This window comes from Brachyistius frenatus, unplaced genomic scaffold, assembly GCF_029030835.1.
Source record: "Brachyistius frenatus isolate BFR_SWC_R1_liver_20210118 unplaced genomic scaffold, ASM2903083v1 Contig_3, whole genome shotgun sequence".
NCBI lineage: Eukaryota > Metazoa > Chordata > Actinopteri > Embiotocidae > Brachyistius > Brachyistius frenatus.
In genome coordinates this window covers 9,501,689-9,522,500 of record NW_027210602.1, presented here as the reverse complement: position 1 = coordinate 9,522,500, position 20,812 = coordinate 9,501,689, and the positions used below count along the sequence as shown (strand labels likewise).

The following is a 20,812-nucleotide window of genomic DNA, read 5'->3' as shown; positions in this document are numbered from 1 at the left end:
ACATAGGAACTTGTGTGCATGGTGTCATCCATGGTTAAGCCGTGAGGACGCCCCTGCCATGGCAACATGAACACCTGAAGTGTCCCTGTCGTCAGCGTATAGAAGCCGCAAAGGCTAACGATTGAGGAAGCTGGCCGGCGGGTAAAGTAATGCAGGAAATACAAAGACGTAGTGATAGACGGGGAAATGAGGCGGTCGGGAACATAAGCATTTTCTTCAGACGTATTTTTAAATTACGGAGAAAAACTCAACACAACTAACACAATATACCAACTGACCATCCAACGACAAATGAACTTCCAGGGTTTCCGCCATTTCTTAAAGTGCCAGCAGACGTCACAACTCGTAGTCAGTTTAGAAAATTCTGACGTTGTGAAAGCTATTCGTCTCGACTCTTCACATTTGAACACTAATATTTGAATTTCATTTCATTAGTTGCAAATGTGATGATACAAGCTTGTGTGGAAAGAAGGTTCATTTGTGGAAAAAATGCATCTGTTGTGTCTATATGCGTTCAACAGGTTGTTTTTAATGATGCAGCACTTCGACCTCCGAGGTCTTCATTGTGTTGCTTTTGTCCTGCGTGTCCGCCTTCTTTGTTACATAACATCTTTCCCTCATGCCACCTCGAAACCGTTTCCTTCATTGACTCATCTCTGTCCCAAAGTTCACGGAAACAACGGCAGTATCACAGCCAAAATCCAATTGACTGTAAAGCCAGCTAGCACCAACTAAACAAAGGCTCGATTGGAGACGCACCCTTTGGCTTTCCCTCCGACCTTTGGCCTTCTTTTCTATAGACGTCACCAGAGATGCCATCCGCTGCACATATTATCCCTGGAATCCCTGAAAGCAATCACAGCCATTTGCCAGTGTTTAATTTTAACCTTTTAAAAGAATAAAAGAGATCAACTTAAATACGGAAAAAGCCTTTGAATTTGTATTTTCCCAGAAGGCCGATCCTTCATCTTGACCCAGTGTGTGCCATCCTGCCCTACCCTTTGTCTTGATTGTGGCTTTTGTAGAAACACCCAACCATCACTCGAGAGTCCTGTATGTATTAAACGCCCTAAACGCTCCCACAATGGCCGCGTGTGTTTGAAGGAGTAGATCGCTGATTGGTTTCGATCTCCACCCTGCTGGTGTCCCCTTACATATAGAGTGTGTGCAATTATATTAGTGTGTGCCAGGTCATTCATATCAGCAGGAACATTCTTATATGGGACACAGTATTATTAAATGTGGTCTGAGGTGGCTCTACAAAGGCAAGTTTGGGAAATATGTACCCCCTCTTTCATCCCATTTGTTATCAGTCACCACTGATAGTGCAGGGAAAATTAAACACGCACACCCTCGTGCTCGCACAAAGCTTCAAAGGGAATACTATTACAATAGTGACTCGCGTAGTCTTGAGACACGGCAGCGTAAACACAGATTTTCACATTTGGCCGTGTTTGCTTCCCACACCGCCAGTTTGAGCTGCGAGCACCCGCCACCTACACGCATCTAGTTTCCACAGTTGTATCAGTGTTGTCATACTTAAACCGCAGATGGTTGTAGCACTTGAAGCAAAAAAACTGAAGTGATTCTACCTAATGTGTGATGAGAAATGTGCCGACACCGACACAAGAACATGTACGTCTTTGACCTGAATCGACTCCACAGATTTCAGCTGCCGGGGTTTCAGTCGGTGTTCTGTGGTCTTTGACCTTTTACTGAAATATTTCAGGCCACCAGCACCCTAAAGGTCTGATATTTGGGTTTGAGGTGGGTGTCGCAGGACTGAATCACTGCGTCCGACAGATCATTGTGTTTGCTGTCTCATTGAAGATAGTTCACTGCGAAGGTGTGTCTTTTTGGCAGCTGGGTGTTGCTGGCATGCAGTAAAATGCCTCTTAATGACTGTTTATAGGTATGATTGCTGTGTTGTAGCAACACAAACTAATGGTTTAAAAAAATCAGGAAGAACTTCATTCTTCAGCCACACAGATCCAGATTATCCAATCAAATCTAATCTTACTGTTACTAGTGAGGAAAAAATAGATACATCATTGAATCACCATAATTTGCAAAAGTCTGGGAAGATATGCTCATCTCCTCATTCGATCACGATAGATGGGGCCTAATAGATGTATTAAAATTTGTATTGGTTATCCTGCAAGTATTGTGATTCAGTGTAATGAGTTATTATACTTTTTGTTCACTATCTGGAACACCAGATGGAAGAAGTTGAAACTCCTAGGGACAACGTATATCATGAGTCATATTTCCAAAGATAGTTTGAATAGGAAGTTCAATATTTTTCAGATACAGAAATGTAGCATAAAAGCATGTCCTATCGTCCAGTTGTGTTTTGGAACTTAACAAATTCCCGTGTCCTCCTGGTTCATATTTGAAGGTTCTGTTCATACAAAGGAAGAAATGGAGACAGTTTCATTTGAACTTATCCAGGTTTTAAAACATCTGAGTGGTGGTGTCTGCAGTTCCTCGCCTGGCTGCGCCGACTGTAGCTCACCGCTTCAGTTTTCTTCGCTGTGACGGCGGTCTGTGAACTCGGCTTGTACTGGCGTTTGCATACCCAATATGATGGGCGGACCAATCGGCGACAAGGTGACACCCCTCCGTCACTGCTGGTGTTCATTAAAACAATTTAAAAGATATACTGTGCTCTGTAAAAAACACTTTGGTGGACACGGGCCGTAGGTAGTTGCAGCAGTGGCACAGTGTCAGCCCATTTTGGCGCGTGCTGATTGGTTAGAATTAGGCCAAGGTCTGAGCCCAGTTGGATGGAACGACTGCAAACGATTTCCTATGGAGTGTAGCCAGACCCATATTCACGCAGTGAAATCAGGTCTGGTTCACACCAGGCTACCACAATCCCTGTAGAGCTTCAGTAGTTCCATTCACCTGCTTTGTGTCGGGATGGAGACAAACACGTCAGGAACATGCGAAACACATATTTATTATGGAGTGATTTATTGATTACCTTCTTAGGATTGCAATGTTTATGCTAAGCTACACTCAACATGTCCTACATAGAGATGAAGCTCGTTCTTTTCTCTTTCTTTATAAAGACGCTTTGTATTTTATCTTAAACACATTTTATTGGTGCAGTTAAAGGTTGTTGAGTGGAAGACTTCCTGTGGCATGAACTCTATTCGATTAATAATGATGCACCGGTCGCTTTTTCTTTCCTTAACTGAGTTTCTCTTATTCTCACTGGTTACCCTCATCTGAGTCATGCTTGTTACTTATCGCTCTCTTTAGGCACTAATGCAGCTGCAGCTGAACTCTTCAGCCGGTTCATTGTGGTGCCGTTCTAATATTGTCTACCTGGCTGGAGATTAGCTCTAATCAGGCAGCCGGTCAGTCCACTCATCTTTTTTCCAGTTCGTGGACTTTAACGTGCCACATCAGGGACAGCATTTTAGCATGTCATTTGTTTTTTAAATGAGCCTACAGTACTGGATAGTCACGCCCATAAGAGCAGGTGCAGACTGAATACTGCGCGAAGCACCCTCTGCCACCTGGCAACACTCGCATATAAAGACACGTTTTCAAGAGATCCACACCCAGTCAGACGCACATCATGCAAACATAAACGCACACATGCTGCTGCTCCATCTTCTGTAGAGCTGCGCTATTGTGTCGGAGCTCGACTGTACCTCAGCAGCTTTGGAGTTCAACCCGATGGGCGCTGGCAGGCAGATCAGACTCTGTGTGTCCATTCAGCAGGAGCCACTTTTCACCAAACGAGGACACGCCATGCTGGGTGGCCTGGAAAAAATTGCTGGCCCTCTGCCCATCTCGCCTATTGGCCGAGGCACACTCATGAAGACATAATCTCATCCTCTTCGTCTCTTTCTTAATTCATCTTTTGTCTGTCTTTCCCCCCCAGTGTCTCTTTACGCTTCATAAAACCAAACAAACAACCAAAAAAAACAACAACTGGTGAAACTTGTGGAGTGAAATATTATTTACTCAGCTCCGTGTCTTCCCCCGTCTGATGTCTCGGTCTGGTTGTGTTGAAGCTGCTGCAGCAGCGACTCCAGACAATCACAGTCCTAACAAATCGCTTGTATTTCATATTCAGCTTCTTTTTTTTTTTTTTAAAGAAAGAAGAAAAAAAATTAGGCTGTACTGATGAAAGGATTCGACTTCCTAAACAGTCTGATTGTCTTACATTTTGTCTTTCCTTTTTTTTTTCTTTTCTTAAACCCTCTCTCCCATTTCCTTCATTTCTCCTTTACTTCTATCTCTTGTTTCATAGAAAATATAGGGGTAATGGGGATAAGTGCTAACGGTTTCCATAGAGACACCAAGAAGAAAAAAACCCAGAAAAAAATATGCCGAGTTAGAATTTTTTTTTAAATCATACCTTTCAATTTGTACAATGTATATTTTATTACACATTTGCATAAAGCAGTTCTTGAGAAGAATCTCTGAATCACGCAGGCTTACAGTAGATTGTAACAAAAAGCTCCCTAAGTATTTCCTCCACTGTGGCACATTATGCCAAGCACCTAATGCTTATATAGTTCAGATGAATAAGTAACTTTGCTTGTATTACACACACGGTCAATGGACTTTTGCTCTCAAGAAGTGAAAGCATCGCAGCTTCCAAAGGAACATTTGTTATCAAGATTCAAAAGTGGGTCGTGAGGCCACTTTGAGTCGGTCGCTGATGTGTGTCTGGATGAAAAAGCTAACTTTTATTTTGTCATCTGCTGAACATATGCTGCTGTGCTTTTACTTTGAAGGACATGCGTTTCTCATGACACAGCATCTGTGCAGTAGTTTGGTGCGAGCTTCCTTATGACAGCAGAACTAACGTCACATCATTCGAGTGTTTGTGAGCAGGTTAAGGATTAGATAACACTGCGTTTTCATTTAGTTCAAGATAAGTCAGACTTTTTATTTCATACAGTTCAATTTAGATTCTTGAAATGTGATGAGCATGTATGCCTGATAAAGTCTGATTCTTTGGTTGCATGGGTTTTTAGCTGTTTGCACTTCTGTTGCACTTCTGTTGCACTTTTTTGGTTTATTTTGTTTTAAATAGTGCATGCATGAAGGTATCTTGTATTGCTGCATTTTATGTGAAATCCCAAAATTCGCTGCACATGCTGCAATACATAGTGAGTTGTTGATATAAAACAAAGCCAGAAAAATAAGCCGGTTGTTTAGTGTCCTGTCGTTGCTGTGGAGTCCTGTGAAGAAGGGCAGCGGGCCCGAGTCGGGCCCCAGTTGGCCCGTCCCACAGCCTGAGGACAGAAGACAAATCACTTCTGCCTCCATGATGCCGGCTTTTATCACAGAAAAAAGAGCCACGACGAGCTCTGAATCCCTGGTCCCTGAATAAGGATCCCAGTTTAGTCGTGACCTTTATTAAGCTGGAACAGTTTTGTTCCTCTTTCTTTTCTTTTTGATTTGTATCAATATTAAAGCTAAACAGCTCAAATGTAAAGTCAGAGAGAGCGAGAAGACGTCGAGTCTCGCCTAACAGGAGTCTCGTGGGAGGAGTGCTGTGGGCCAGATAGAAAGAAAAGTGAAAGAGGAAGCGAGCCCAGCGGTGAGCCTCATTTACTGATGGGACTTGGCTTTTGACATCCACAGACCGGATGTCAGATTAACAAAGAAGCGCTTTTTTTTGTGTGGTGTAAGGTTTAAAACAGGAAGTTAAGAAAAGGAGTTTTCAGAGCTAAAAATAAAGGATGTCTTGGTATGGGGTTCTTTTAAAGGTGGTAATACCGTGTCAAAAGACATGATTTGAGTTGCATTGTGGATTGTGTTGTTACTGCTGCTGAATACTGATGTTTTCTCCTTCGGACTGTCAGGAGGAACAAAGTAATAAAAAGGTACTTAGTTGAAACTTCTGTGACTAAAATACGAGTTGTATCAATTTAAACAGAATTATATTTTGCCCTTTTTTCTGAACCGTCATTGTTACAGAAATTTTCCAATTTATAGAACCCTCGTCTTTGAGCAACTGAGTCCTGACGTGAATGGATAAACCGCTGTCTGTCAGACACTGTTAGTCTGTTCACACTGAACCAGAATCTAAAGCGCGTTGGACCTGAACCTGTAAACTACTGCACGCTTTTAGTCATCATGTCAGAGCCTAGTAGACTACAGCTATATGGTAATAATGCTACTTTCTACCAACTTCCCTTGTGAATTAAATATAAATAAATTGTATCATGCAAAAGAATAAAGGTTTTTGGGAAAAGTCACACTTTATTTGGTTGATTTCTTTTCTCCTGAGATGCCCGTACAGAATAAAATGGCAGTTTTAACGTCAGATGTTTTGTCAGGAGCTCCCTGAACGATGTGATGGACTTTTGGCTACTTCAGAAGGACTTCTGGGATGTCTTCACTGACATGATTACTCCCATCTCTTTTTGACGTGCAGACTCGTGCTCTACCTTTCCGCTATCATAGACCTCACCATAATGGCAAAGAGGGATTATTCAGCAGTCAACAAGGACATGGAAAAAGCATGACATTTTTTTTAAATGGAGGTTAACCGTGAACTCTTGCGTTGGAGGTGCTGCTGCTGGCCTGTGGCCTTGTGATGGAGATTAGGGCAGATTTAGTTCAGGGTAGAGGGAGCCAGGTACAGCATGTTAAGAGCAGTCAGCTGACTGCCTCAGGGAAGACATGGATAAACCTGCTGTTTTCTGAGTGTTTGTGTGTGTGTGTGTGTGTGTGTGTGTGTGTGTGTGTGTGTGTGTGTGTGTGTGTGTGTGTGTGTGTGTGTGTGTGTGTGGGGGGGGGGGGTTTATATCCGGTGGGGACTCGAGCCACTGTGGGGACAAAAATTTAGATCCCATAAGTAGAGACTGCTTTTTGAGGGTTAAGGTTTTAGTGTTGGAGTTAGGTTAAGGTTGGGCATTTAGTTGTGATGGTTGAAGTTAGGACAAGGGGCTAGGAATCCATTATGTTAATGACTGTCCCCATAGGGATAGTACAACTAGAATATATCTGTGTATCATTTGGGATTTCCATGGCAACTCCAAGAGGAAAAAATAAACCCTTTTTGAGTTTGCAACGCCTACATGTGGCCAGTACACACAAATAGAAACTTATTATTTACCCTTTATGGTCATTCTGCCATCTTAAAACTATAAACCTCAAAGTCTTAAGTGTCCAAAGGGAACTGCAGACTGCACTACAAAATGAAATCACGTGAAATAGAGACATCCCGGTGGAAAAATCCGTTTTTCTTTGCATATAGTGATGGTGGAGGAAGTGAAACGTAGCAACAGATATGTACAAACAAGAAGAAATGCAGACAGCAATCAAAAGCTGTGTAGTTTTAGTTTGACAGTTGAGTTGACAGATGCTGATTGTTTAAGATTTGGTGTTAAGACGGCAAGCAACCCGAGTGATATCCAGGAAAGTTAACTGCAGCTGTAACGTCTCAAGAGTACCTGTCACGTTCCTCTTCGAAAGGGGGAAGATGTCTCCTTTGAGAATCGATGCTCACTGACAGCGAAAACCTCTGAGGTGGCCGTTCATGTTGGATTACACGGTGCAGCAGAGTGCACGGGCTCGTCTCACCCCACGGATCCATGTTTGCAGGCCGCTGAAGCGTTGCCAAACAGACACGTCCTGCAGCAAACGCCCGCAGACGATCAATCACGGGCCCCCGTCTCCTGCGAGGCGGCCACCTGTCCCACTTAAAGAGGACGCTCGAAGTACAGTGCATACAGACACAAACGAGGCTCAACCGACTGCAGCTGGTTCTCCGAGGATCCCAATTAACAGCTCTGTTTTAATAAGTTATGAGGTGGTCGGTTTGTGTCGCGCTAAACTGGCATCGCTGCAGTGTCAGCACATGGCTGAGACATATGATAATGATCAGTGGATAGCAATGAAGCAATAAAGAAGTAATATCTGTACATGTTAACTGAGCCCCATAAAATGCAGCTCCTGAAGGCGTCAGTGTTGGGTGGAAATCTTTGCTTTGATGCTTGGAGATCTTGGCTGACGGCTCTAAAGTTTGTTCTCTTTACGAGTCCAATTCAGCGAGCAAACAATCAACAGCGGATGGTTTGTTTTCTCGGCAAACAAATCAGGGTTGTAAACAAAGACATTTTCTGGCCATACAAGTACCAGCTAATGGCCCCCCCGATACCGAGGGCCCCCAAACAAACGGGAAATGTGAACTCAGAATTTCATGTGACCTATAAAATGACAAACATTCTTTAAGTGTTTGAACATGGATGCACATTTTTTTTATTTTGGTGCGCCTGAATCTTAAAACATGATGAGAAGGCATTGTGGGAATTTCCTAGCTTGGCTCCGCCCACCTGTTGTTCACGGCATCAGTTTTATTTGTAGTATAGTGGAGTGCATGAAGGTTCACTCAGACATGATGAAGCATGGGTCAATCGGTGGCCAGTGAGGATGGCTAAGTGCGATGACATCGAAGTCAAGTGGTTGTTTTTGAATACAGTTCCAACAATGGTGGCGCTTCAAGAACAAAGACTACAATTTTAGAAGGTCTGCAGCGCTCATTTACTAACATGGCGTTACTCTTTGCTCACAGTGGCGGAGGGTCTTTGCTGATTGGTTAAAGGTTGAACCAATAGTTTCAAAATGAACCCGACCTCTTGCGTTAGGATCCAAATGTTCCCAATGGAGCGTGACCAGACTCTATTCACAAAGTGAATTCAGGTCTGGTAATACCAAAATAATTTCTAGTGGCACTGTAACAAAATGTTGAGTTTAATTAAATAACTAATTTGGGTTCGTCATAAAACTTGGCCAGAAAGATCCAAAGATTCAACATCCACTCAGCAGCTTTTTAGAAAATCTTCAGCCATACCTCCTGGTCTTTGTCAGCGGATGGAGTTTGCTGAGTTGTCATGGAGTTAGCGCTGTTGTTATCACATGACTTGGGTATAAAATATATACAGTATTGTTAGAAAATTTACTCAAGAGGCTTGGTTCAAAATCAAACACATCGGACATTTATTCTTGGAAGAAGGAACACATGCATGCACCCTCCAGGAGAGGTGTCCAGGAAAGAAGAGAGCCTTCCCTCCTCTCCATTTCCTTTCCATCAAGTATGAAGTGGCCTTTAAGGGGAAATTTAATTTTGTAAAAACAATAGTTTCCATCAGGAAAATATTTATCTCGTTTTTGTTTGGCCAGTGAGACAGATTGTTGAGTAAAAAAAAAAGTTGAATATTCAATTTAAATACTGAACAGACATCCACCCAAGTTTACCAACCACTGTCAACATTTACTGGCATCTGGCTGCAGACTTGGTGCCATCTTAGTGCGTTGCCAGTGAAGTGCAAATAAAATATGGAGTCAGGGGAAATCAGTGTCACCATGAATGGAACAACTTTTATTTACCTGCTTTACCTGTTTGTGTTGTTATTGTTTGTCCATTTTTCTTTACTGATAAGGAAAACAGTCTGGTGTTCATCCGCATAGCAACGGATGAAAAATACTGACAAATCAGAGTGAGCTCAACGGCGTGTAAGAGATAATAATCACACCAATGTTTTCTGTCTCTTCCAGCTCAAGATCTCCTTCAACGAGTCGAGTCTCCACAGCACGTACGAGTATCCGTCAGAGAGCAGCGTGTGGGACAGCGAGGATGAGGACGACGACGAGAAACGAGATGGGAAGATGGCTGACGAACAGCCAAGCATGGTGGGGCGTATCCACATCCCGCGGCCCAGTTTCACCGGCTCGCCGACCCACACGAACAACAGCAACGGTGAGACACGATGGAAAAGTCACGGAAGAAGCGCACTTGATCTTTTTTCTTTTTTTTTTTTTTTTGTCAGTCAGATGTTAAGTTTTAACTCGGCTAACAGCCTAAAATGATCCGTGTAGCTATTGGTCACACTGGTTGTGAAATCTGTTGAGATTCCTGGTCCCCGGAGGATGAGTCCTTCAAAAAAAAAGACCTTTCTGTTGAATCAATCATCAGATCCAAATTCATACTTGTCCATAACAAGATATCTTCAAATATTCTGGCTGAAAGACTATTCAACTCCACTGCTGATATTCATGCTCCCCAGAGTATAAATTCAAATAATTTTGGACTTTCCTTGAAGCAACCATTAGGTCTTTCTGCTGTCAAAACAAAAATCAACACTTTCCTGTAGTAAAATTCACTGAGCACACTCATGGCCCTCAGAGGATGAACCTTTTAATTACTCCGTCATCACTGGATGGAAATTAATCCAAATTAGTCAATACATTGTATTATGGAGCTCATGTAAAAGGAGAGTCAACGAGTTGCTATTCAGGAGATAAATAAAATGAAATGCGTGAATAAAACTAAGCATTAGCAATCGGAAAAAAGGATTAAATGAGGGATTAAAGGAGGATTTGTTAATGTAAGTAAGAAAAACCAATATGTTCAGAGGTGGATCATCATTCTATAATGTCTATAAAAAGTGCATTTGAAACAGAGACTGCAAAGTAATGTATCCACATCTTCAAAGTATTGAACTGGTACCCAGAGGTATTTTGATATATATATATATATTTATTTCCGTACTACTTTTTACTGATTATGTTGTCGGCAACTTTTACACGATGGACCACTGATGACCAAGTAAGAAGCTGCAGAAACAGTTCTGAATTCAGGTTTGTGTAAAAGACGTAACTCCTAAGGTTTTTTTTTATGAAGTATATCGATGAGGGTGAAGATGGGAACTATGGTGAGGAAGGAGCGCTCCTCATCTGACTTGTATTTTTCATGAGTTTATAAATGAAGGCTCTGCTAATGATGCTCATAACGTATTGCTGAGGCTGATGTTGAGGAGGAGTTTTGTGGTATTTTACATATCTTGTTACATTGCGTTTAAAAGTTCACGCCTTCGTTCCTCTTTCCCACTTTGCATTGGCAGAAAATATAAAGTATAAAACAGCTGTTTCCCTTTGTGTAACATAATAGAAGAGAGAATATACAGAATGTGTAGAGACTGTGAATACTTCCAGAAACTAAAAAAAGACTCGTGGAGAAGCTGAAGGACAGAAGGTTGTGCATAAAGTGAGGAAAATATAAACCGGATCGATTTGAAGAGAAGAGCTGCTTTTTAGCTGTTAATGAACTGATAATGAACTTTTTTAATGCTGAAGAAACTGAAAAACTACTCGATCTCCTTATTACGTCTTTATAATGTCACCATTACTCCCCTCATTTGTATGGCACTAGTGTGACCAAGCAGGCAACAATAAGTATGCTGACAGAGACCCCTACTGGACGAACTGTGAACTCCATCCGAGTGCAGTAAAGTCCAAGTTTTCACTGCAGCTCACGAGTGCATTTAACATTATGAGCGCAAAATATTTTTCTCATAAATCATTATTGTTCGTGCATGATGACGAGCAGTATGTCTCATCGACGTGTTTTTCTTTATTGATGAATTGAGGGAAGGGTTGAAAACCATGATTATTAAAATACTGAAGATAAAAAAAAAAAATAATAACAACAAATGGCGAAAATCTGTGTCTTACACATTTTGTCTGTTTACTGTCTGCAGACCTTTCGAGCTACATTCCCAAGCACTCGGTGGACTTCAGCGCCTGGCAGGAGCATAAACATGACGACAGTGTTTACCAGGAAGACACCAGCTCCCAACAGGCCCAGCTGACGGAGGAGGTCATGGTGAGAGAAAACACCTCCGTTCATCACACTTAAAGCTGCAGACACGGTTTATGTTGGACAGCGCCGCGTCAGGTGGGACTCCGTTTAAGCTCCCGGTGTCGACATTCAGTCACCACTCGGTGGACTTTGATTGATCTTTTGTTGGAATAACAAACTCTAAAGATTTACACAAAGAAATCTGTTGTTCATACATCACGGATGGACTACTGATTATGAATATAAATATGTCTTTAAATCAGCTGCTGTGGCGCAGGCAGACGACTTTATCAAAACGTGGTTTCATTTTGTTGTTTTTGTATCCTTGTATTGGGAAAATACGCTCAGTGGCCACTTTATTAGGTACACCTGGACTCTCTTAATGTAATCCAGTGGAGACTTTTATGAGGATTATATTGTTTTTCTTGTTCTGGACTGCATTTTATTCAGAGGTCTTTCTAATCTTCTGACCACCAAAAACCAAAGAAGACACAAAAACCAGCGTACACATTTGTAAATCTAATGCTGCGTTCAAATGGGCTCATGTTTGGCGTGGACAGAGAAGAGTCCATATGAACGGCGCCCTCTTGTGGTATTGACGACGTCGGAGCTCAAAACTTCCTCGTTCACGAGTCGTGATGTGTTTGCTGACCTTTAGGGAAATGTCAGAGGTCACGGAAGTTCATTTTTGTTGGCTGTTAAGCTCATATATTGTAATTTTAGTCATGTCGAGATCGTCTTCATAATTTAGATAATAGCCTCTGTGTGAAAATGTCGACCTTCCCACGTTGTCACCACGAGCTGACAAGTTCCGTTTGAAAACAGTATTATTATTTAGTTGTAGATCATGTTCGACACATTTGTGACCCATTACAGTCTCATCTGTCTCCGGGACAGACGACTTAAATCAAACGCTCAGTGACGACGTCTGCTTCATAATGACATCGGTCTGCGCTGGCACTGAACATGTCGTCTTGTCTCGTCAGCTCACACCGGCAGACAGCTCCTCCCTGTCCGACTACAGCAGCGAGCCTGCTCTTTACTTCTGATCGGTCCGACCAATCAGCTGCACCGTAGCATCACAGCATCTCACCTGTGGGACCAGACTGCAGCCGGAGCCCGGAGGGAGTCCGAGCCGCCCGCACCTCTCCGCTCCAGCCGACTATAAGCACAGCTTCCTGCTCACACGGGAAACATGATTTTCTTTTTGTGTGTGTGTTGCGTGTTTGTTTTGGCTGATTTCCTGCCACGGTACCACCAAACGCCACGTTATCGACTGCACATCAGAGCAGACGAGCTTTTTGCCAGGCGGCCAGTGTTCGATTATCACGGTCTCTCTAAAGCGACAAATCCAAAAAAAAAAAAAAAAAAAAAGCAGCTGGACTGTTTGTCTTTCCCCTCCCGATCCAGGACAGTTGATCTGTCAGCATCGCTCCTTCCTCGTCCTCACTCTCAAGATACCCGACAAAATCCTCCTCTTCGCACTCCGGGAGACGTCCACCGGCTTCACGTCTTTCCTCCAAGTCCTCAACGTTTGTTTGTTTCAGGTATTATTTTTGGGAAGATGCTGACGAGCGAAGGGGGTAAAAAGGAAGTGTATCACCACGGTGACGGAGTTCAGTGTTAACATGGCAACACGATCGTTCTCCAGAAGACCTGGAGGACACGTCCGCTTGCATACAGCAGATCGACGGCAGATTTTAACACACAAAAACATACTAATGGTAAAAGGGTGCCACAATCTTAGGTTGTTTTTGCTGTTGTTGTTTTTTTTAATGCATGTTTTGATTTCAGCCAACAGCTCCGTTGGTTTCTCTTTAACTGTAAAGCTTCTGTATGCCTTTTTTAGTTTTTGTACGTTTTTTTCTGGCAAACTATGCTGTACCGAAGCTGCTGGACGTTTGGTAGACGTGTCTTAACGGCAAGCAAACTTCAACGCACTCCCCGACGAGGGGAGGAAACATATGCACCCCGCGGAGGATTTCTGTCAATCAGTAGCAACTCTACATTTCTTATTAAATGCTTGAAAAAGTGACCTTGGCCAATAACGTCTGTATGTCCATATTGCTGGTGACGAAATCATCACTGTAGAATGTGTATCAAGGTATCTGTCACGTTTATCAGAAGCTTCTCGTGTATTTATTCCTGCTTAAAGTTGAAGTTTTTGCATGTCTGAAACCTGCTCTTGTACAAAAAAAAAAATGTTTTTGTATGTACATTCGCTGGTATGGAAGAAAGAGGGAGGGGGGACGAGAGGAGGGGGGACGGACCCCCGCCGGACGTTTTTATGTTTCTCCAGTCGGACCTCATGTTCTTTGACATTCCACGGAGGAAGAAGCCGGTCCAATGAAGGCAGCGATGATTATGATCGCTCATAAAACCACATGTTTGCGAGAATGAATGAAAGATTGTGTGTGTTTTGAAGAATTGTTTTTAACGAAGATTTCTTTTTTGTTTTCTTTTTCTTTTTTATATGCAAGAATGCACCAAGTTTCCAGATGATTTTTTTTTTTTTTTTTTAAACTCAGAATGCCAACTGATTAAAGTGTTGTTGTAACGGCCCCACATTCGTTCTTTCCACCCAGGATCGACCCGTCGGCCAGTATTGTTGTACAGTAGCCACCATATTTTCATAAAGATTTATCTCCTTTCTTTTTCTTTTCTTAATTCTCCAATCAAATGAAATTTGTTCAAGTTTGGATTTTGCTGTTAGATGAGGCGTTTCGTCTTTGTCCGATGAATTTAGCAATTATTTGTATCGTCAGGAGTCTTGGATGTTCAATGTCTTTGCACTGTCATGCTTTTGTTTTTTGTTTTTTTTTAGCTTTGTTTTGCACCTCGGGGAACAACAGAGTAGGTGGCAGAGGAAATGTGCACTTAAAACAAGAACAAGAAGCCCAGTTGAAGAGTTTTGTTTCAAAATTAAAGTCTCTATTGACGCCTGTTGTAAAACCACTAAGTCAGATAGCAGAGGAGGAAGACGTTTGATCCCGTGTTTGGTGGGATACCTTCCGAGTTTTTCATTTTTCCCATCAACAGGACTGAAATTGAAATGGAACTCTTCGATCGTATCTGATGAATGCACTGCCATGTCCACTTTCTTTTTCTTTTTGTTTTACTCTTTTTGCCACAGCCTCGCATTAAAAGTTTTATGATTGTTGGCCGTTGTCACTGTGACCACAAACAACATTTTCCACACAGGTCTGGGGCTTCGTCTTTGTCCCCAAAGGAAACCCAAAAATCCTCTTTTTAACTTGTATTACTGTCCCACTGACCTGACCACAGCTGTTTTGAGAAACCAGTGATTTTGCATGTTTTAGCTAATTTACTACAAACTTAACATCACTGCCAACAAATTGCAAACAACGCCTCCGTTTTAGCAGTTTGAACGTATTTTTTTTAAGCCACAGCGGATGTTCACGGATAAAAAAAAAAAAACTTGACTTGACTCATTTCAAACATCACTATGAACATTTGGTATTGTTTCATCATAATTCTGTTGAGTTCAGTTGAAATACTTCTGTTTCCACAACAAAATGTTACCTTCGAGACGTCTGTCTTTTTTTCCACAAAGGTTTTCTCTCATTAACAAGAGGCTGAACTTCTCAACTTCAGTCTAAAACACACACAAAAAAGTCATTTAAATTATAAGTTGAGTCTAGAAGCAGTTAAACAGATCATGCGTGCTGTATTTAAAAGTTGGCACTATGAACACAATTCTGATCAGAATTAAGGTTCAATCTCCAGTTTTCTAATGCAGCGCAGACTTATAATAAAGTCAAAATGATCTGCTTTACACTGTTAACATAATGGAAAGGAAATAGAAGTTAACTGACAAAAACATATGCAGACTTGCTGCTCACTGTGACAGTTAAGAGTTTTCTGACATTATCGTACCAGATGAAATGCATTAAAACTGCGTGAAACAGCAACACAGGGTTTGTAGTTGTGGAGCTAAAACATCCAAACACACTGGCGGTGCTGTTGAAGTTTCACCAGGCCCAGAGAAAGCCCCGCCTGGACCTGCTGATGGTCACATGACTCGCCTGTGGATCCATCTGTGGTAACTGCTGCCTTCGCTGACCTAAACTCCCAAAGAGGAGGTCAGGAATCGTTTTTGTTCTCTTGTCGTTCTGAGAACTGACGGACCAAAGAGGCGGGGTGACTGATCCGTCTTAAATGACACCAGCGAGAACTTTGTCCTGATGGCCGTCACCGGGGGACGCAGAGACGCACACGACTGACCGTCTCTCAGCGCACTGTTCTCCCTTCTGTCTCCTCCTGTTGCAACGTGAGCAGTTTGTGTTGGACTCTGTGGTAGAAGCTCCATCTCCTTCATCCTTTACTTTCCCCCTCGTCTGTAAATCTACATCGCAGCAGATGTGCTTACTGTAAAGTTATTGTCATGATTTGGGCAAGTTAAAAAAAAAAAAAAAAAAAAAAAGTGATGTCATACTTGTACAAATGAAAGCTCAATAAATAGAAGACTTGAACAAATCTAAGCGCTGCATGTTTGTCAATTCCACACTGATGAACGTATTCCCTGCTGTCTGATTGTGAAACAAGGAATCATGGGAATGTTACAAAATAAATGTTAAGAAATACATTTATTGAATAAAGGAACTTGCAACAAAACAATCGGATATATTACAAATAGTCCAGAGAGGGATTCAAAGTGCAGAGTCAAGTGCGCTGCCGTGGTCTGAAGGAGTTCATGGTTAGTGCTCCTTCCTCCGAGGCTCGGTGGCTTTGCTCAGGTTCCCGGCCTCCTGCTTCAGGACGCTCAGAAGAGACTGGGAACTCTCCAGGATCTACAGGAGGCAGGAAAAACACGTGAAATGTACGCCGCAGATACTCAGAGGCGGGAGAGCAAAGTGATCGTGTGTGGTATACTGTGGAAGTAATTTAAACGGGGGGCGGGGGGGGGGCGCTGACTGTTGTTGTTTTTTAATCAGCAGCTCAGGAGCGTTTGTTTGCCGAGATCAGTGTGAGCACGCAGGGAGTTCAACGGCAGCAGGTTGGATGAACCACCAACGAGCGAGGAGTGTGTTGACGTCCACAGGACACGTTACGTCACAACAACAACAACAACAGTGGAGCTCTGTGGGAACTCTTCAGCGGACTGTCGGGTTAGAGTCGTTTCTGCCTCAGCTCCAAATCGGTAACGTCACCGAAAATGTTAATTCGCTGAGTGTTTGCTGCAGAAATTCAACCTGGGGGGGGGAAAAAAAACACACAGCAAATGTGCATGTGTCGGCAGCGATGCAAGAAGTACTGAAGTAAAAGTCCAACATTTAAAACCTTATTTTAGCAAAAGTATGTCAGTATTATCAACAAAATGTACTGAAAGGATGAAAACTAAAAGTACACGCTGCGCAGGAAATGCTTCCCCTCAGTGTCTTTGGATTATATTTGATGTTTTATTAGATTATTGTTCCTGTTGCAATAATTAGCATTTTACGGGTGAAGTCATTTCAACATTTGTGTATTTCAACAACTCGATGTACTGTGCATCATTTTCCATAAGACGATTATGGTTTTTTTATCTTTCTATTCTGTAAGAATCACCAGCTAAGAAATACATTTTCCAGCAAATCCAAGTGGGTTTTAAAACTGAATCCTTGCTCAGCCCATAAATCCAATCCTTCAATTCATCAGAATAATTCCCATTCAGAATTACAGAAGAATGATCTTCACTGGACAGAAAGGGGACGAAAGAGCGGAATCTTAAAAGGAACTAAACCCGTCAGACAAATGGAGCCAAACGATAAAGATGTATTAAATGGAAATAATTAAGTAAAGTACAAATACCTTCAAATTGTACTTCAGTGCGGTTCTTAAGTAAATGTACTTGGTTACATTCAACCACTGCATGTATGTGCGTTTAACACAGAGAGCAGAGCCGGGAGTTTCACGAAGGGTTTCTTGACCGGTACCGGGCGAGTGGACTCTCAGTACTACGACCTGCAGAAACAATCCGCGCCAACAAATCGAAACCCTGAACGACGACGTGTAAATGTTTGCAGCGAGGATCAAAACAGACCGCTCGCTCTCAACATTAATAATCTTCAATTTATGGTGGGGGGAAAAAAATGAACGCGTTTCAGCTGTAATGTGTCTGACGATGACGATGATGATGATGCAAAAGTGTTTTCGAACATTTCACTCGCCAACGGAGATCAGCTCTTATCCAGCTGCGGACCGACCGGAGAGGAAACATCTGTCCGCTGTGACGCAGCTTCTGTCTGAACGATCACAACCAGGTTTTATAACCACCGTTCGTAAAACTGGCTTTAGTTCGAATTCTAACTTGTCGTAGTCGAATGTGTCTGGAGGTGAGTTGATGTTCGGGGCGGATGAGACTCGCCTTGGTGTACGCGGCCTCCGTCTCTGCGATGGTGCGGTCGAAGGTGGCGCGGGCGGCCAGCCTCTGCGCCAGGCTCTCGTTCACTCTGGTCAGCTTCTCGGAGAGGACGCGGACGTCGTGCTGCAGGCGCTCCTTCTCCTCTTCCTCCTGCTTGATCTGACGGTTCAGCTCGTCCCGCTTCGAACACAGGTCCTCGATACCTGACGGGGGGGACGGAAAGGGTCGTCACACGGGAGGCCTCCCGGACGGCCGAGCGGTTTTTACAAACAGACCTCGTGAAATGAACCGCAGATTGGAGAGCTGAAACTGTCCGTCTGGTCAGCAGAGCGACAGGAAGTTTTCTGCGCCACAATTTATAATAAACTGTCATCTGAAGCGGGATTGAACAGTGGTTCACATTTCAGAAGAAAATATTGTACTTTCTACTGCACTACATTTGTATGAAACAGCTTCAGTTAGTTTTCAGATGAAGATTTGACACATAGATAATATAACGAGCTTTTAAAACACAACACAGTGTTGAAGATGAAAGCAGCTGCTTCCAACCTGTTCGTCTGCTGACGTCAGCAGCGTGTAGTCGGGGGCACATTTCACATGTCTGAGTTGTTCTTCTTCTATCTGACAGTAATCATCTCACATGGATCTGCAGTAACGTGATGATGCTTCACTATCAACAATCACGTAATAATTCATCAGTCAGAGGGACCAAACCACTAATCTTACTTTATTTTTCCACGTAGGACTTTTTCCTTGTAATGGGAGGATTTTCATGGCTGGATTGACATTTGACATGAATACTTCCTCCTTTACGTTTTAACCACGTAAAAGTTTTCAAACCTTGTTTCCTTTAAACAAGTTATAATCGTGATCTGCTGATCAGCACACAGGAATCAGGTCAAACCAGCATCGTGTCGCGGCAGACAGCTGCAGGTGTACTTTAGGATGTTCAATGTGGAGGAAGGAAAGAACAACAGGGAGACGAGAGGAATTCAAATGGTTATCAGTCAGTGTCCAGGTGTGTGTCCAGGTGTGTGTCCAGGTGTGTGTCCAGGTGTGTGTCCAGGTGTGTGTCCAGGTGTGTGTCCAGGTGTGTGTCCAGGTGTGTGTCCAGGTGTGTGTCCGGGTTACAGGGAGATTTACAGGTGAACTAATCCGTGCAGGTTAATCAGATCCTGTTTGCTGGTCTGAGGAGGAACAGATGAGAAACTACTAGAAAAAAAAAAAAAAACATCGGTATTATCGGTATCATCGGTACCACTGTTTTCACGGACTAAAACGGAGTCCAATTAGTTAAAGGGAAGTAAAACACGTCACTTACATTTGACCAGCTCGTTGTTGTAGGTCTGCAGAGCGGCAGCTTGTTGGGTCATGTCGGACTCCGGCTGACGTTAATCTTATATATTCAACCGTGGTGGCTAACCTGTCATCTGTTCCTCTAAGATAAGCGAGCCGGCAGCCAGACGCATGCAGACAAATATCAAATATTCATCCGTCTTTCCTCTCGAGCAAGACGTTTCAGGAGAGCAGCTCGTACATGGCGCGTTTCCCGGACAACTGAGCGACCGGATGTCGACCACCGACCTACCGGGCGCTCGGGACTCTTCTTCGTTTGCTAAATTTCGTTTTATATGTTTTACGGTCGCAGCGCCCTCTGGTGGAGTATGACTGCAACACAGGACGAGTCCATTTTATGTACGCGGTATATCAACTTTTGACCTCCTGCACGCCCCATTAAGAGCAGTTTACGCACACACAAAGACAAACCACAGAAAAATACAGGGAAGAATCATAACCCTGACAAAATAGCACGATTTTCAGACTGTTTTTCAGCTTTCTTTTAAAACGTGAGAGATCTGAGGTCTCAGAGCTCTTTGTTCCAGGAAATAAGAGCAAAAATTACTTATTTTTATTGTTATCTCTCAACACGAAAATATCAAAAGATGTGCTTTAATATGTTTGCATAAAAGTAGAAAGTGTATTGTTTGCCCTGTATTGTTTTAGTTAGTAGGTCTGATGTTTACAGATTCTGGTCACTTGCGAGTAACTTCCAGGTGGACCGTAAAAGCTAATACTACTTTCTAAAAGCATTGTAAGCTGATATCACAAAAGTGTTAAGCATGGTACACAATGTTTATTTTTTGTTGTGTAGGTCTGTGTGGCATAGATGGCAGTTTAGTGAGATATGGAGATTTACTGCACAATATCATTTGGTGTCACATGTTCAATTGTGACTGACTGACTGTATGTGGTTTTGTTTATTTTCTTTTGTTTTGTGCCAACAGGAGAGCTATCGCGACAGATTTCTGTGTACTGATTTCTTTATGCATTTGTTTAAAGACAAGGCTAACTTTATTTGCTGATAACAAGATAACGGTGTGGTTTGACTAATGTTTAACTACGCTACAGTGAGTTAGAGTGTGTTATAAACCAGTGTGTCTTTGTTCATGTACAGTTTATATGGTAGGTAGGTAGGTAGGTAGGTATTTACTTTATTAATCCCCGAGGGGAAATTTTTGGGGGGGTTAAAACAAAGTAAACTATCGTTTAACATCTTCATGGCAGCATTTGAAGTCATTCTGATTGGAGCAAAGCGGGTAGTGGGTGGAGTCGGTGAAAGTAAACTCAGCAAAAAGCATACATTTTATCGTTATTTATGCTAATATCTATTCGTGATCATTTGCTTTCATTTATCTGTAAGCGGTGAGTATTTTCAAGAACTCTGCAGACTTTCTGTCTATGTCAAAGGGTATTTTTGAGATCATGCAAATATGACTCAATCTGGGCATGGAGACCTGTCAGTGTGTGTAACATGAAGAGGTCAGAGG

General features: G+C 42.6%; 2 protein-coding genes across 2 annotated transcripts in view; one reads left to right on the top strand and one right to left on the bottom strand.

Moving 5' to 3' along the window:
* The window catches only part of tprn (taperin), a 26,875-nt gene extending 13,018 nt beyond the window's left edge, over positions 1-13,857 (top strand). The window contains exons 2-4 of the mRNA XM_069705782.1: positions 9,538-9,739; positions 11,520-11,644; positions 12,607-13,857. Coding sequence (XP_069561883.1) covers positions 9,538-9,739; positions 11,520-11,644; positions 12,607-12,669 — 390 coding nt within the window. The 3' untranslated portion in view covers positions 12,670-13,857. The remainder of the gene's footprint in view (positions 1-9,537; positions 9,740-11,519; positions 11,645-12,606) is intronic.
* Positions 13,858-16,208: 2,351 nt separating this feature from the next.
* ssna1 (Sjogren syndrome nuclear autoantigen 1) lies at positions 16,209-19,578 on the bottom strand. The gene is made up of 3 exons (XM_069705771.1): positions 19,306-19,578; positions 17,988-18,187; positions 16,209-16,431 (listed from the first exon to the last, which is right to left on the bottom strand). Exons 1-3 carry the CDS (start codon positions 19,355-19,357, stop codon positions 16,339-16,341), a joined length of 345 nt encoding a protein of 114 aa, XP_069561872.1. The 5' UTR covers positions 19,358-19,578; the 3' UTR covers positions 16,209-16,338.
* Between the last annotated feature and the right edge of the window lie 1,234 nt (positions 19,579-20,812).